The following is a 12,557-nucleotide window of genomic DNA, read 5'->3' as shown; positions in this document are numbered from 1 at the left end:
TAAAATTGATATTCTTTATTCATGGAATCAAAACAATGTAAAAGAAACTAAATGATTCCCGATATCCCGACCTCGTTTAGGGAATACAAGAGTAAGAAACGATGTAAAACCAAATTATATGGGTGAATGTTGTGACTGTAGTCCGCAATTCGTGCTTTGTTTTAGGAGTATAAAACAACGAAAATTAACTTGATCTTGAAAATATATAGGACTAGATATATATAGGACAGAACTGATGACTACATCGTGGTTTCTACATTGATATTGGGTCTGACCCTTTTGAGGTGAAAAGTGCAGTCAAGGCGCTGAGAAAAATACACTGTCCAAACATCAGGAATATATTACCAATATCAAAACTAAATCTATGTTCTAGCAGGTTTCCTATCCAGTCAGTACTATACCCGTCATGTGATATACGTTCGGACCCTGGGAGATTTTCGAGAACTTCAGGGACGCCCCTGTGAGGGTTGGGGAAATATGTATAATAATGCAAGTTTCATTACCGTTCGCTTTTTGTCGAACAATTTCTTTTGTAAGCTGAATTAGATCAGCTTAGTGATATACCATGTCAAAGTTTAAGCTATAATTCATTTGCATCTGCCTAGATAATTGCATTTGGCAAAATAATCCAGACTCTTTTATCTGACTTGAACGTCTAACTTTGTGAGTACATCAATGACAAAAGTTGTTCTGATTCTATTTTTGAGATTGAGGAGTTTACAGGCTTGCATAGAAAAAGTAGATTGTTTTGTTGTTGGCAGTTTTGAAGTACGGATTCCCTGCTCTTTGTACCTGAAGGCAACTAAAATTGAAAACTGACAAAGTAAAGGTTTCCAATACAAATGATTGACTTTGGGTTAGACCGTGATCTTGAAACAACCCTTGAAACACCTTTTACATGCCAAATACTCTATATTTTCCAACAAATGCAAAAATAGCGCACTCTCACTAAATTCTTTTAAATGTATGTTAATTTATTATCGTTCTCTTGAACAATACATTTATGTTAAAAATAACAAATTTGTATCATTTGATAATAGGTGGAAAAACATTGTGTTGCTTTAAAAAATAAAAAAATTATCTTGTATAATCAGCTATACTCTTGTTGTTGATTATATTGGTTATGTTATGTATGTATATTCATATATGTTTTTTTAATGTTTTGTAAAGTCGGAAGCAATATTGAATAAAGATGATTTTATTAAAGAAAACAAAACCTTTAAACACATGCCCTTTATTTTAATTAGAATTATTATAAAAAAACACGAAATCTGAAATTGAATTGCGTGAACTGTCAAATATGTATGTCTTTTATAGCCTCGGGCAATATAAAAATGTATTGTGAATGATTACATCAATAAAAGCTGATTTTGCTGTCGTAAAACTGTTGTGGTATTACTGTGTTCATTCAACTCTGCTGGGTTTATTGAACAGCATTGAACCAAAATTCCAAGAGCAAAACCTTGTCATTTTACAAGGTGTATTTCGGTTGCCCCTGGATCAACATGATCAATGTACAACATCAACGAGTGAGACATTACCCAGACACAGTGTGCCAGCATCTAAGATTGAAGCATTTTCGTATTGTTCTTTATTTTCGATTAAATACTCGTAAATGGGAGGGATATGCATGTAAGAATGGTATAAGTTATTCCATAATGTACTCTAAACTAGCTGGCTATTCAGGATCGTGAGTTATTACAGTTTTCATATATATACAGCCTTAATATAATTTAAAAACTGGTGACAGGAAATGTCTTACATCATGGGACGTTTTTTTTCTCTTTGTTTACGTTGCGTTGTAGAAATTAAACGAATAATAGGAAACATACTGTATAGTAGGCCGACAGACCACAAGATCGACATCCCACTTGATCAACAATGTCGGTCTCATGTACCCTCATGTACCCTCAGCAAAAATGTCATAAGCCCGGCCAACCCTTAGATAACTTATTAAGAAAGCCCACGAGACCGTCTGTCTTTCACCCTGGCTGTAGCTATGATGACAGGCAGCTTATAACCATGTCAGCAGAACAGTATTACGCAATATCATGCACATCGATAATTGGTTAATGATATGTGACATCATTATAGTTTTGTTCCCGAAAGAGCTACTTTCTTCTTCCCATCACTAATTCGACTTAACGACATCGCAGATGGATGTCTGACTTTCTCTGTTGTCTCTCGAGGGCCCTAGAATGAAATTTCCGAGCGAAATTATCTATTTACACACAAAAAACAAAACATTAAGTTAAGAAATTTAGGTAGCTTTCGAGGTTATACCTGTAGCTGTAGACAAAATGGGAGATTGAATGGAATATCCTGTGTGGGGTGTTTATGACTAACATACAGGTAGGAAAGGTGACAGGAAACTTGTGTGAGTTTGTCAAATTTATTAGGCCTTTTACTTAGTATTTAGATTCTTATTAAAACAAAGAAAGGATTTGCACGATGACAGAGTTACACCCCAACGAGGAGGCTTCTTGTGCTTGTGCCTTTTCTCCCAGTCTCAAACACGAACAGGCTCTAATCCCAGCTAAACGACGAGGCAGACACAAGAGCACGCACAAAACAGAAAGATAGTAATTTTTATTTTTAAACAAGGAAGGGGAAGAAGATGGCTAAGAAGAAGAAGAAGAAGAAGAAGAAGAAGAAGAAGAAGAAGAAGAAGAAGGAGGAGAAGAAGGAGGAAAGGGACAGCGACAAGAGGAAGGAGAACAAGAAGAAAAAGAAGAAGAAGGAGTAGTAGTAGTAGTTTAAGTAGTAGTGGTAGGAGTGGTAGTAGTGGTAGTAGTGGTAGTAGTGGTAGAAGAAGAAGAAGAAGAAGGAGGAGCAGGAGGAGCAGGAGGAGAAGAAAACTATCTTGAATGGAAAAGATTTCATCTATCATCAACTGGCGGATTGGCGATATGACTGAGGTATAAGGTCCCGTTATTCAATGTGTAGTATTATCTCAGTTTATAAAATGAAAAGCGTTGTAAAGAGAGTAACGTAACAATTCATTGTAAATAAGCTTTTCAGTTTTTTTATGGGTTATTCTGTCAAGCTACAATTGTTATTACTATGTTTTCATTTTATAGTATCATTGTACTCTTTGTATTTATGTTTCATTTAACTAGACAAATAAATAGAATTTTAAAAATCAAATCAAACTATCTCTGTATCTCATCTCTCTCGCTCGCTCATCTCTGTTGTTGTTACCTCTCTCTCTCTTTCTTTCTCTCTCTACATCATTCCCCCCCCCCCTCTCTCTCTCTATCTCCACCTCTCTCTCTCTCTTTCTCTTTCTTTCGCTCTCTCTTTCTCTCTCTCTCTCTCTCTCTCTCTCTCTCTCTCCTTCTCTCCCTGTTCTCCAACTCCTTCACTTCTTCCCAATTACAAATTTCATCACCCAGCATCGTTGGTTCCCACTATAGTGATACGTTACATCATTTTGAATACAAAATAAACTACATAAGCAAGCAAACAGGTTCCAAGCATTATGAGTTTATTATACGAGCCTGCAACCAAATTCGCACATTATTATATCAGAAGCAAGTCATTATTTCAGGCACACTGCCTGTTTTGTTAATTTCTATAATTCAAGACAAAACTAATTTTAGATTTCTTCATGAAAAATCCGTTATATGGTGCAAAAGTATTTATACAAAAAAACCGTACACCCGTAATATTACAACGCATACAATTAGTTTTTTTCTATCTTTCTCGAATCAACGCTAACATCCTAGATTCAATTTATAACAAAGACTTTTGTAATTACCGAATACATAACTTCTAAAGATACAAAGAGATTAATTATGCCTACCGCAAGCGAAATAGTATCAGTTCCATTACCACCATAAAGATTTAAACTAGAGAACAATTAGTACATATAGATTTTCACGATGGGAGTATATAATTATGTAATGGTTTTAAAAGTTTCCAGTATAAATCGTATATCAACCAATCAAAGACCGCACAACAGTCATTAACCCAACACCAGTAATAGTTATCACAGTAAATCCATGATAAGGAATTAGTTCATATGTTTTTATTATTGAATGCAGGGTTAGGGATAAGGGATTAGGATTTATATAACAGAATCGATGTCTTTATCAAGTTTTATAAAATGAGTTGTATTTTGTCATGCAATTACATGTGTAGTTGCATGATGCTTATTATTTAATAACTTATTATTTGATCCTGCTTCTTGTTCCGAATAGGAGTGGCTGCAGGTGTCATTATGATTTGAGGGTCGGTATGGGCAGAAGAACAACATATTATTTTCAGTATGCTATACCAAAACTATGTAACAATCTCCCAGAGTCTCTTAAATGTTGTCCTTCACTACATCAGTTTAAATCCAACTTAAAAACATATCTGTTTCGATCATGATAGTCTTAAATCATAAAGAACAGTGAAAATGTTGTAATTGATTTGGTAATTGTATGTCATAAACGGTGAAAGCTCAATATTTGTCATGTCTTTCTTCTCTCTCCCCCCCCCCCCCCCCTCTCGTATCTAAGCGCCAATATACAGTTATGTAATATTATTATGCCTTCTACTCTTCCCAAACCCTTACATGATCCACCACGCCTTCTCCTTCATAAGCCATTCTAGTTATCTTCTACGCCTTCGCTTTCATATGCCATTCTCTACTTATCGCCCATGGACATCCCATCTCGGTCCCTTTCGAGCAAGTCGAGGAACTTTTTCGCCAACTCCTCCTTAATGCGTTCAATAGCATCATCTACTCGCTTTGCCTTGGTTTGTGGCTGGTAGTAGCAGAAGAAGATCTTGACTCGTGTGTGTTGAACGACGCCAGGTTGAGGAAACGCTCCGTACTCCGCGTCATCGTTGTCGACATTCAGCCCGGCATGCATGGTGTCGAGTTCAAAGAACTCTTCCGTATCAGTCATCCCGCTTACCTGCACAAGACAAAAGAGATAATATAAACTTGATCGCTAATACGCCGCACTCGATCTGGACTGTGAAAGTGTAACAAATATTAAACTCCCCAATTTAGATTTTAAGCAGAGGATCTTCCCATTTTTGGCAAGATTAGGGTTTCAATGCAATATTGTTCCGTGCAATATTATTACACTTATAATTGTTCCAAAATGTAGGGAAAGCAGATAATTCCCTACATGTATATTGCGATAAAAGCGTGAATTTTATGTATTATTCGAGGAATGAAAAATTAAGAAAAACACCAACATCAAAACAAACAAATTTGGTTGGTTTAATATCAGTTACGTCATTGATGGGGGCTCTTTCTAACATAAATCAATATGTCATCTTTTCTTTGGCATTTCAAGGAGGTTTTTTTTAATATAGATAATTTCATCCATATCAAGGGGACACCGGCATCATGGGGGGGGGGGGGCGCATCGGTTTCAATTAACAAGGTTGTTTATAAAGGGATTATGGGATGGGGCGGAGCATCTTCTTTATGGTGTGGTATATGACACGGCTCCCTATCGTTGGGTCTGTTTTCCTCAAAGTATGAGACTGCGGATTGCATCAGAAACACCTCCTCTGCCCCCCCCCCCGAGCGAATCAGTGGATCATGTCACCAAAAAATAATACCCTTATTAAGTGAAGATAATGGTAACGTTCGATTAGGCGGCCCACATGTCCCCCCCCCCCCCCATTCACATTTCTACATCTTGAGACTTACCTTCTGACAATTATCAAAGTATCTAACGAGGAAAAAGCTCGAGTCGGTAGGAAGGAAGATGGGATGCATAGGGGAGGCGTCATTCCGGCAACAAAAGCGAATCAAAGTGTACTCGCTCGTATACTCCCCTGCTGGCAAAATACCATTAGCTTGGTTGCTTGACGTGTCATCGTCATCATATTTGAGGTATCCGCTATCAAAACCTAGAGTATCATAACACGTAGGAGATGAACAAATAATATCATTTTTTTGACTTATTTGGACTTTCATCCCTAACTAATAACAGCGTTTGAAGAGAAGAAATGACGTTGGTATCCAAGGTTGTATCGGGAAGATACACCATACACTCAATCATTGTTTCAGCGATTTCATAACTTGACAGCAATCATTATGGCGTGTAAAGGGACTTTTATTCAAATATATTTTAAACATATTAATTATGTCTCTCTAAACTACACCGATTAGTACATAATGCAGGTGGTGGTACTACGGCATATAACATTTATTGCTGTAAACCGTTCCTATATCTTACCGTTCGGGCATGTGTTGCCAAACTGATAGATGCAATAGCTCCCTGGCATCCATTTCCACGATGTCGTCGACGACTGTGCCACACTCTTGACGCAGTAGTATACCTGGGCCGACTCCATGAAGATATTGTCACTCAAATGCTGGGTATCTTTCGACCACCAATTCGCACCTAAAGGTTGTGTGATCTCCAGCCTGTTGCCTTCATCCCACGTCAGGTAATCAGTGTTAGGGCACGTTCCCCCATTCCTGGCCGGCTTGGCCAGGGCGTACTGCCCATCTGGCCACGTTAGAGGAATACGAACCTCCAGATCTGGAAAATGTGGCCAGTAAGATTGGACAGTCTCATATTAGTCACATCATTACATCCGTTTTCGATGTTCTTACTGTATAGTAAGTCGATTGACATTTAACATGTAATGCATGTAGACCAATGGCATTTACTTGATTTATTTAAACGTACGTATAGCACCCGCCTGATTTGTTTAAAAACATACTCCTATTCGATGAAGCAGGATAAATCTGATATTACAAAAGTACCTTGCACTAACTAATCTAAGTATACTAATAGGCTCCTTAAAAGCGCAGGTTCAATGGTACTTTGAATGTGTAAGAAATTGTTGACTTAATCGGTCGTTTTTGCAGTGTGGTTAAATACAAAGAAGAAAAACAGCCATCATACATTTAATATTGAGCAATTTAACACTTTGAATTTGTGGATGTAATATTCACAACGTTTTCCAACAAACATATTTGTCAAAAAATGAATTTTGTTTTCCTGTATAGGGAAAATTGTGATAGGCGTTAGAGTCAATATTGAAGAGTGGAGTTTGACAGTTAAAGTGATTTTGCTCAAGCCAGTAGCCCATGGACGGACAAGTCCACGGTGTCTTTACCTGTGCTCGCAGCGATGTTCTTATATTCGATGTATCCTTTGTAAGCCTTTAAGATGTTTGCGGCAATAAGTGGCCTTTCCCATCCTACGGGACACAGCGTTCCTTCATGAGATGCCTGTGTGGTCCAGTACTTGTCATCCGCCAGTAATTCGTTAAGTCCGAGCAGTTTGAGGCTGATGGGCTCTAGAAAATATCATAAATAAAATATTAATCATACATACGACAGCCCACGCGCGTGTGTGTGCATGAGTGTGTGTGTGTGTGTGTGTGTGTGTGCGTGTGTGTGTGTGTGTGTGTGGGGGGGGGGGGGGTCATTTACCATATGCTTTCACAGACATGCGTTGATCAGGTACCTCTTGGGGACCACAAGAAAGGCGTCAGAGTTTTTACAGATTTTGCCCATTGGTCATAAACAACACCGACAATGGGCCTAATACACAAAACTAGCGATTGCGTATACTGTATGTGAAACGGCAATAGTTTCGAGTCTTTAGTAACTACTATGAAAATGATGATGGATCCTAATCAAATGGTTGGTTAAGAGCATCTGTTTGTCCTAACACGTGGCCGTTCATTAGCAATGTTTTATACCTGGCCAGTTAATCAAAAGACTACAACTTGGAAAGTCAAGTCAAGTCCACATCAATGTGGGATGAGGGTTCTGAATCAAACGTCATTGATCCCCGTCACCACTTGTTATATATAAATATATGTAATACAAATATCACATCACATTTTCATATACATCTACATCTTCGGACATTGGACAAATCTTACTGCCGCCCTCATTGAATCAATTATTGTCTACCACTGACCGTGCAAAGTCTCACTGCCCACTTTGTAAGTTGTATATTGGCTCCCAAACTTCTTCTCTGCAGACTTGTCCTCAGTGAATTTATCCATGTTCACGGATATCGATGCAGAGGCGATTTTGTAGTGTCCTTCTAAACTCAAGCTATCCGATCTCTATTCAGGGAGGAAGTGAAAACGAGTCGTCGATCAATCATGCAACAGTTTTGCTTTCACTGACGAAACTCTGATGCCTTTATTTTTTAATTTGTCAATATTGGGAAATTAAATTTTGTTGAACCTTTCCCTAATTCTTTTGATTTATGTTTCTTGTTAAATTATCAATGATTTAATGTACTTCAAGTCCACTATTAAATTTCTTGCAGATAGATAAAATAATTCCGCCTAATTGATATTCTTTTTTGTTCGTGCGTGCCACATTTCTTTTTAAAATAATTTTTAATTAAAGTGTTCAATGGATATTTTGTATAAACTTTTCTGTACATTAAATGTGAAAATTATGTTTTAACTAATAGAACAGAAACATACGAGCACGATAAGTTTTGGAATGTATGATTGAAACACTTTAATTATCATCTATCTTGCATTCCAAGAGCTGATAAAAATTCAAAGATTACGTTATGGTACACTAAAATCGCCATCCTTCAAAAATACGTCTACGGTATCCTTCGGTGATCAAAATCCATAATAAGGATGCAATCATATTCTTGTGTAACCCTTAAATCTTGAAGCATGTCTTGTTGGAGCATGCAGTAATATGTTTGTTTCGTATTTCATTTCAGCAAAAATTAATATGGAGACCGTATAAGACAATAGATAGATCCAAGGAAGCTGCAAGGTGTAAGACTATAATACAAATTATCTACCTGTTCTGATGCCAGTTTGACGAATGAGGATCGGGTTGCACGATAGGTTGTACCAGAACGAACCCCCGTCTGTAGCTCCGTCACAACGTGCTGTGTTTTTATAAGAAATATATATGTATATAGTATATGTGTAACTTGTACGAAATAATTCGTTGCATTTTTTTTATTTGTAAAAAAGCACTCGTGATTAATACGAAACTTTAAGTTAACTAGAAGTTACAAACCATGACATAGCGCGGGGAGGGGGCTGGGGGGGGGGGATGATTCTAATTCGAGGTAATGTTACGGGGTTAGGCCAGTTTTTACTGGTCTCGTATTGGTCAGTGGATCGTTGTTTATAACTACGATGTTTCGCAACCGTAAACTACGACGGCATAGCATACATAGTGAATGGGGGTGGGAGGAGGGGGTAATAGAGGCATTTGCACCCCAGTCATCTTCTGTTTAAAAGTAGATATAGGCTTGAGTTTTTACTTTTCCACTCTAACATTTTCCTTGGCCTTATAGCTTGTGCTGTTCCAATTCTCGTTTTGTTAAGTCCTAGTGCCGAAATTGCTTCTTTTGAAATACATTTTACCAATGGAATCATGATGTAATGCATATTTTGTTTTATCGTACTCTTTACTCACTTACCGTTCCCCATTTATCAATAAAGTCCATATAGTTCTTCTTCTGGGATTCATACGTGACAGGTAGTCCGCAGACGTCAGCATAGAAATTGCGGGTAATTTCAAACTGATCAGCCCGAGCCAGTTCATCCAAGTATCGGATTGTGCCCAGGTTCTGTATCGTCTGCTCAGTGAAGTACACGTAACCCTCTTTCTTTTCGTCCTCCGAAATTTGCTTATAATCTGTATCAAATTAAAAAAATAATAATACAGAAGAAATATGAAAGACATGCTCATTCCGCCTACCTTGGTGTGCACCCTTCCCAATATTGAAATAATTAATGTATGCAATTCGCATTCTGACTATTGAAATACAATTATTCGTAACAGGTGAATAAAATAATTTTGTAACGAGGCACTTAACAGAGATGTGTACATTAAATTTGATTACATTACGAAAAGAATCTCTTGGTAGCATATGAACCTATCAATGTTGTTTCGCTATCACTGAGTGGTTTGGTCTTGATAACCCAGTTCCAGCGAAGTAGCCAAGAGCAGACCAACAGCAGACCGAGCAAAATTTACGTTACGTCGAATATATAAGAATTGGTCGGTTTGAAGTCGTTTTGGCGATGTGAGTGGGATATTATGATAAAATACCTCTAAAACATCACTGTAAGCGCTACCATTCTCCAGATTAAAATCATTAGAATTAATGAAGTGTGATCCGGGATCATGCTAAGCTGGGTTAAGTGTTATTTAGGGCTAGAGATTGATTGATTGACAATGGGACTTGGAGCAGCGGCACGTAATGCGGCACCCATTGACATTGTTAAACTTCTGTCAACTTCTTTATGATCAAATGTTTATCCATCTCCAATAAAATTCTGAAAAGGGGACCTGGAACATCGGCACGCAGTGCGGCACCCATTAACATCTTCAAACTTCTGTAAACTTCTTTATGATCAAATGTTTATCTCCAATTAATTTTTCAAATTCGTCATTAATGAAGTCATGAACGAGATGGTGTTTCTTACCGTGACTGCCAGCAAACTTGACCGAAGCAAAGACAGCATCCAAGGAAGCTGCGAGGTAACAAATTAAGAATAAAAAGGGAAAGCATACCATTTAGTTGATTGAAAGGCTGTCTTCAATATTAACCCCCTCATGGCTCTTGGACATTTTTACATTTATAAATCTACTTATTGATACATTGATTTAGAAAATTGAAATTGATGATAGTTTCCTTGTGAGAAACAGTTCAAATACCTTCAAACATATTGAGTAAAATAAACCTGAATATTAGTTGGCAAATTACGAATTATCGGAAAACTTGTCTTATTTGGCTCTCCAGACGATTGGCAACGTATGGATTCAAGAAGACGGAAAAGGGACCGTGTTATAAAAGTGTATGACACCAAACCATTGATGAACAGAAATGACTGATGTTATAACTTTTCTTTTTAAATGAGCTCACCAGATTCTTGTACTTTTGATGAGAGAGTCTTGGCATAGCTTTTCGTTCCGTGGAACGTCGATTTCTCCTTTGTGGTAAAAGCGCTGCTTCGTTGCAGGAACTCCGTCTCATCCGGCACACGGTATTTGTTGTCTTTCGACTTCTTTCCCAGGTCATAGGTGAGCTCGAAGATGTTCCTGGAGGCCAGAAGTCCAGGATCGACTCCGCCAGAGTTCAGCGAGTCACCCTCCGGGTTGCCCATGATGAAGTTGTACCCGACGCCGATGTAGTTCGCGCTGTTCGGGATGGGGAGTTGGGCATTGCCGAGTGGTAGTCCAGCTAGGAGCACGACGAAACCAACGACACATACCAACATACCACGGCAAGACATTGTAGTGAGTGTTGCTATCATAGTTGTAAGCAGACTTGATCTGAAGAATTGAAGGAACAAGGCTATTCAATATCTAGAAGTGAAAGTCATGGTGGTTAAATTGTGCTTGAATCAAGCCAAATATGCTGAGAGACACATAACACAACGATACCGGTCACCGTCATTAAAATGATAAATACAAACTCAAATAAGAAGCGATGACATTCTAAGAACATACCATTATGTAATGGTAACAAGCTTTTCTTTTTGTCGTTCAAACTTTGCCAGAACACTTAAAAGTCTTAATAGAATTGATCTCTTTTTCGATTCAAACTTCGAGATAGCCAAAAGTTTTCACATCTACAAAGTTAAGAAAATAAATTAGATATCACTTTTCAGTGGCGAAGCGTGGACCCAACTATTTGTGAGACTTGCGATGTTTAAACAAGGAGACATTTACTGGTGGTTCCTCGAGGGTCAAACCTCTCTCTCTTTCTCTCTCTCTCTCTCTCTCTCTCTGTCTCTCTCTCTCTTTATCTCTCTGTCTCTCTTCCTCTCTCAGTCTCTGTCTTTGTCTTTCTGTCTCTCTGTCTTCTCCCTCTTTTAATATCTCTCTATCACTCTCTCTCCCTTTCTCAACCTCTCTCTGTTTCTCTCTCTATCTCCGTTTTGGTCTTTCTGTATGGCTATCTGTCTCTCCCTATCTCTAGATCTCTCTTCATTCTCATTCTTTCTTCCTCTCTTTGATACACAGATCGAGCAGGCCATCTTTGATGTAGGTTGGTACTTCTACTGTTAAAAAAAGATGCCCCAGTTAGTATTTGGGGTTAAAGATGCATCTATTTGCAAACGATAGTGCAATCATTTGTGCCCCAAAATATGACGCCGTCAGCACATCACGTTCTCAGGAATTTTAAGACTTTGATATTTCGTAAAATCTGCCTTTTCACTCACTCCTTTCAATAGATCTATCAAATGAAAATAATAATCGGATTATTTGTTTGCTAGGTGTGGTAGTTGACTGAATGTTTTTAACATTGGCCAATTTGACTTTATAGAAATCCTTACATGACATTCCATCACATTTTGAGGAATATTGTCAGGAAATCTGACAATATTATGAAAACCAATTAAAAAGTTAGCTTAAGAGAGAGAAAACCCGCTCGTTTGCGATTATTCCATGTTTACAATTCACACCGACTTTGTAGTTTATGCTTATCAATTTTGTGACTTTTTCCGCAGGCATCGTTCCAGCATTTCAATAGAATAATCCTCAATTCACTTGACATTTTGTATTTTACAACATAAACGCATCAGCTTTGTGGTTCAAAACGGTGAAAGGCTCCCAGGCACCACGACCTGTG

General features: G+C 37.9%; 1 protein-coding gene across 1 annotated transcript; it reads right to left on the bottom strand.

The window, feature by feature from the left end:
- Positions 1-3,470: 3,470 nt before the first annotated feature.
- Positions 3,471-11,229, bottom strand: LOC579463. The gene is made up of 9 exons (XM_779578.4): positions 10,845-11,229; positions 10,405-10,452; positions 9,393-9,610; positions 8,760-8,849; positions 7,899-8,049; positions 7,084-7,266; positions 6,192-6,500; positions 5,660-5,862; positions 3,471-4,907 (listed from the first exon to the last, which is right to left on the bottom strand). The coding sequence occupies exons 1-9, from the start codon at positions 11,212-11,214 to the stop codon at positions 4,635-4,637; spliced, it is 1,845 nt and encodes a 614-aa protein (XP_784671.4). The 5' UTR covers positions 11,215-11,229; the 3' UTR covers positions 3,471-4,634.
- Positions 11,230-12,557: the final 1,328 nt, after the last annotated feature.

This window comes from Strongylocentrotus purpuratus, unplaced genomic scaffold, assembly GCF_000002235.5.
Source record: "Strongylocentrotus purpuratus isolate Spur 01 unplaced genomic scaffold, Spur_5.0 spur5_scaffold_5, whole genome shotgun sequence".
In the NCBI taxonomy this organism is placed as follows: Eukaryota; Metazoa; Echinodermata; class Echinoidea; order Camarodonta; family Strongylocentrotidae; genus Strongylocentrotus; species Strongylocentrotus purpuratus.
Note: the sequence above shows the minus strand (reverse complement) of the source record. Positions and strands in the feature narration are given on the sequence as shown.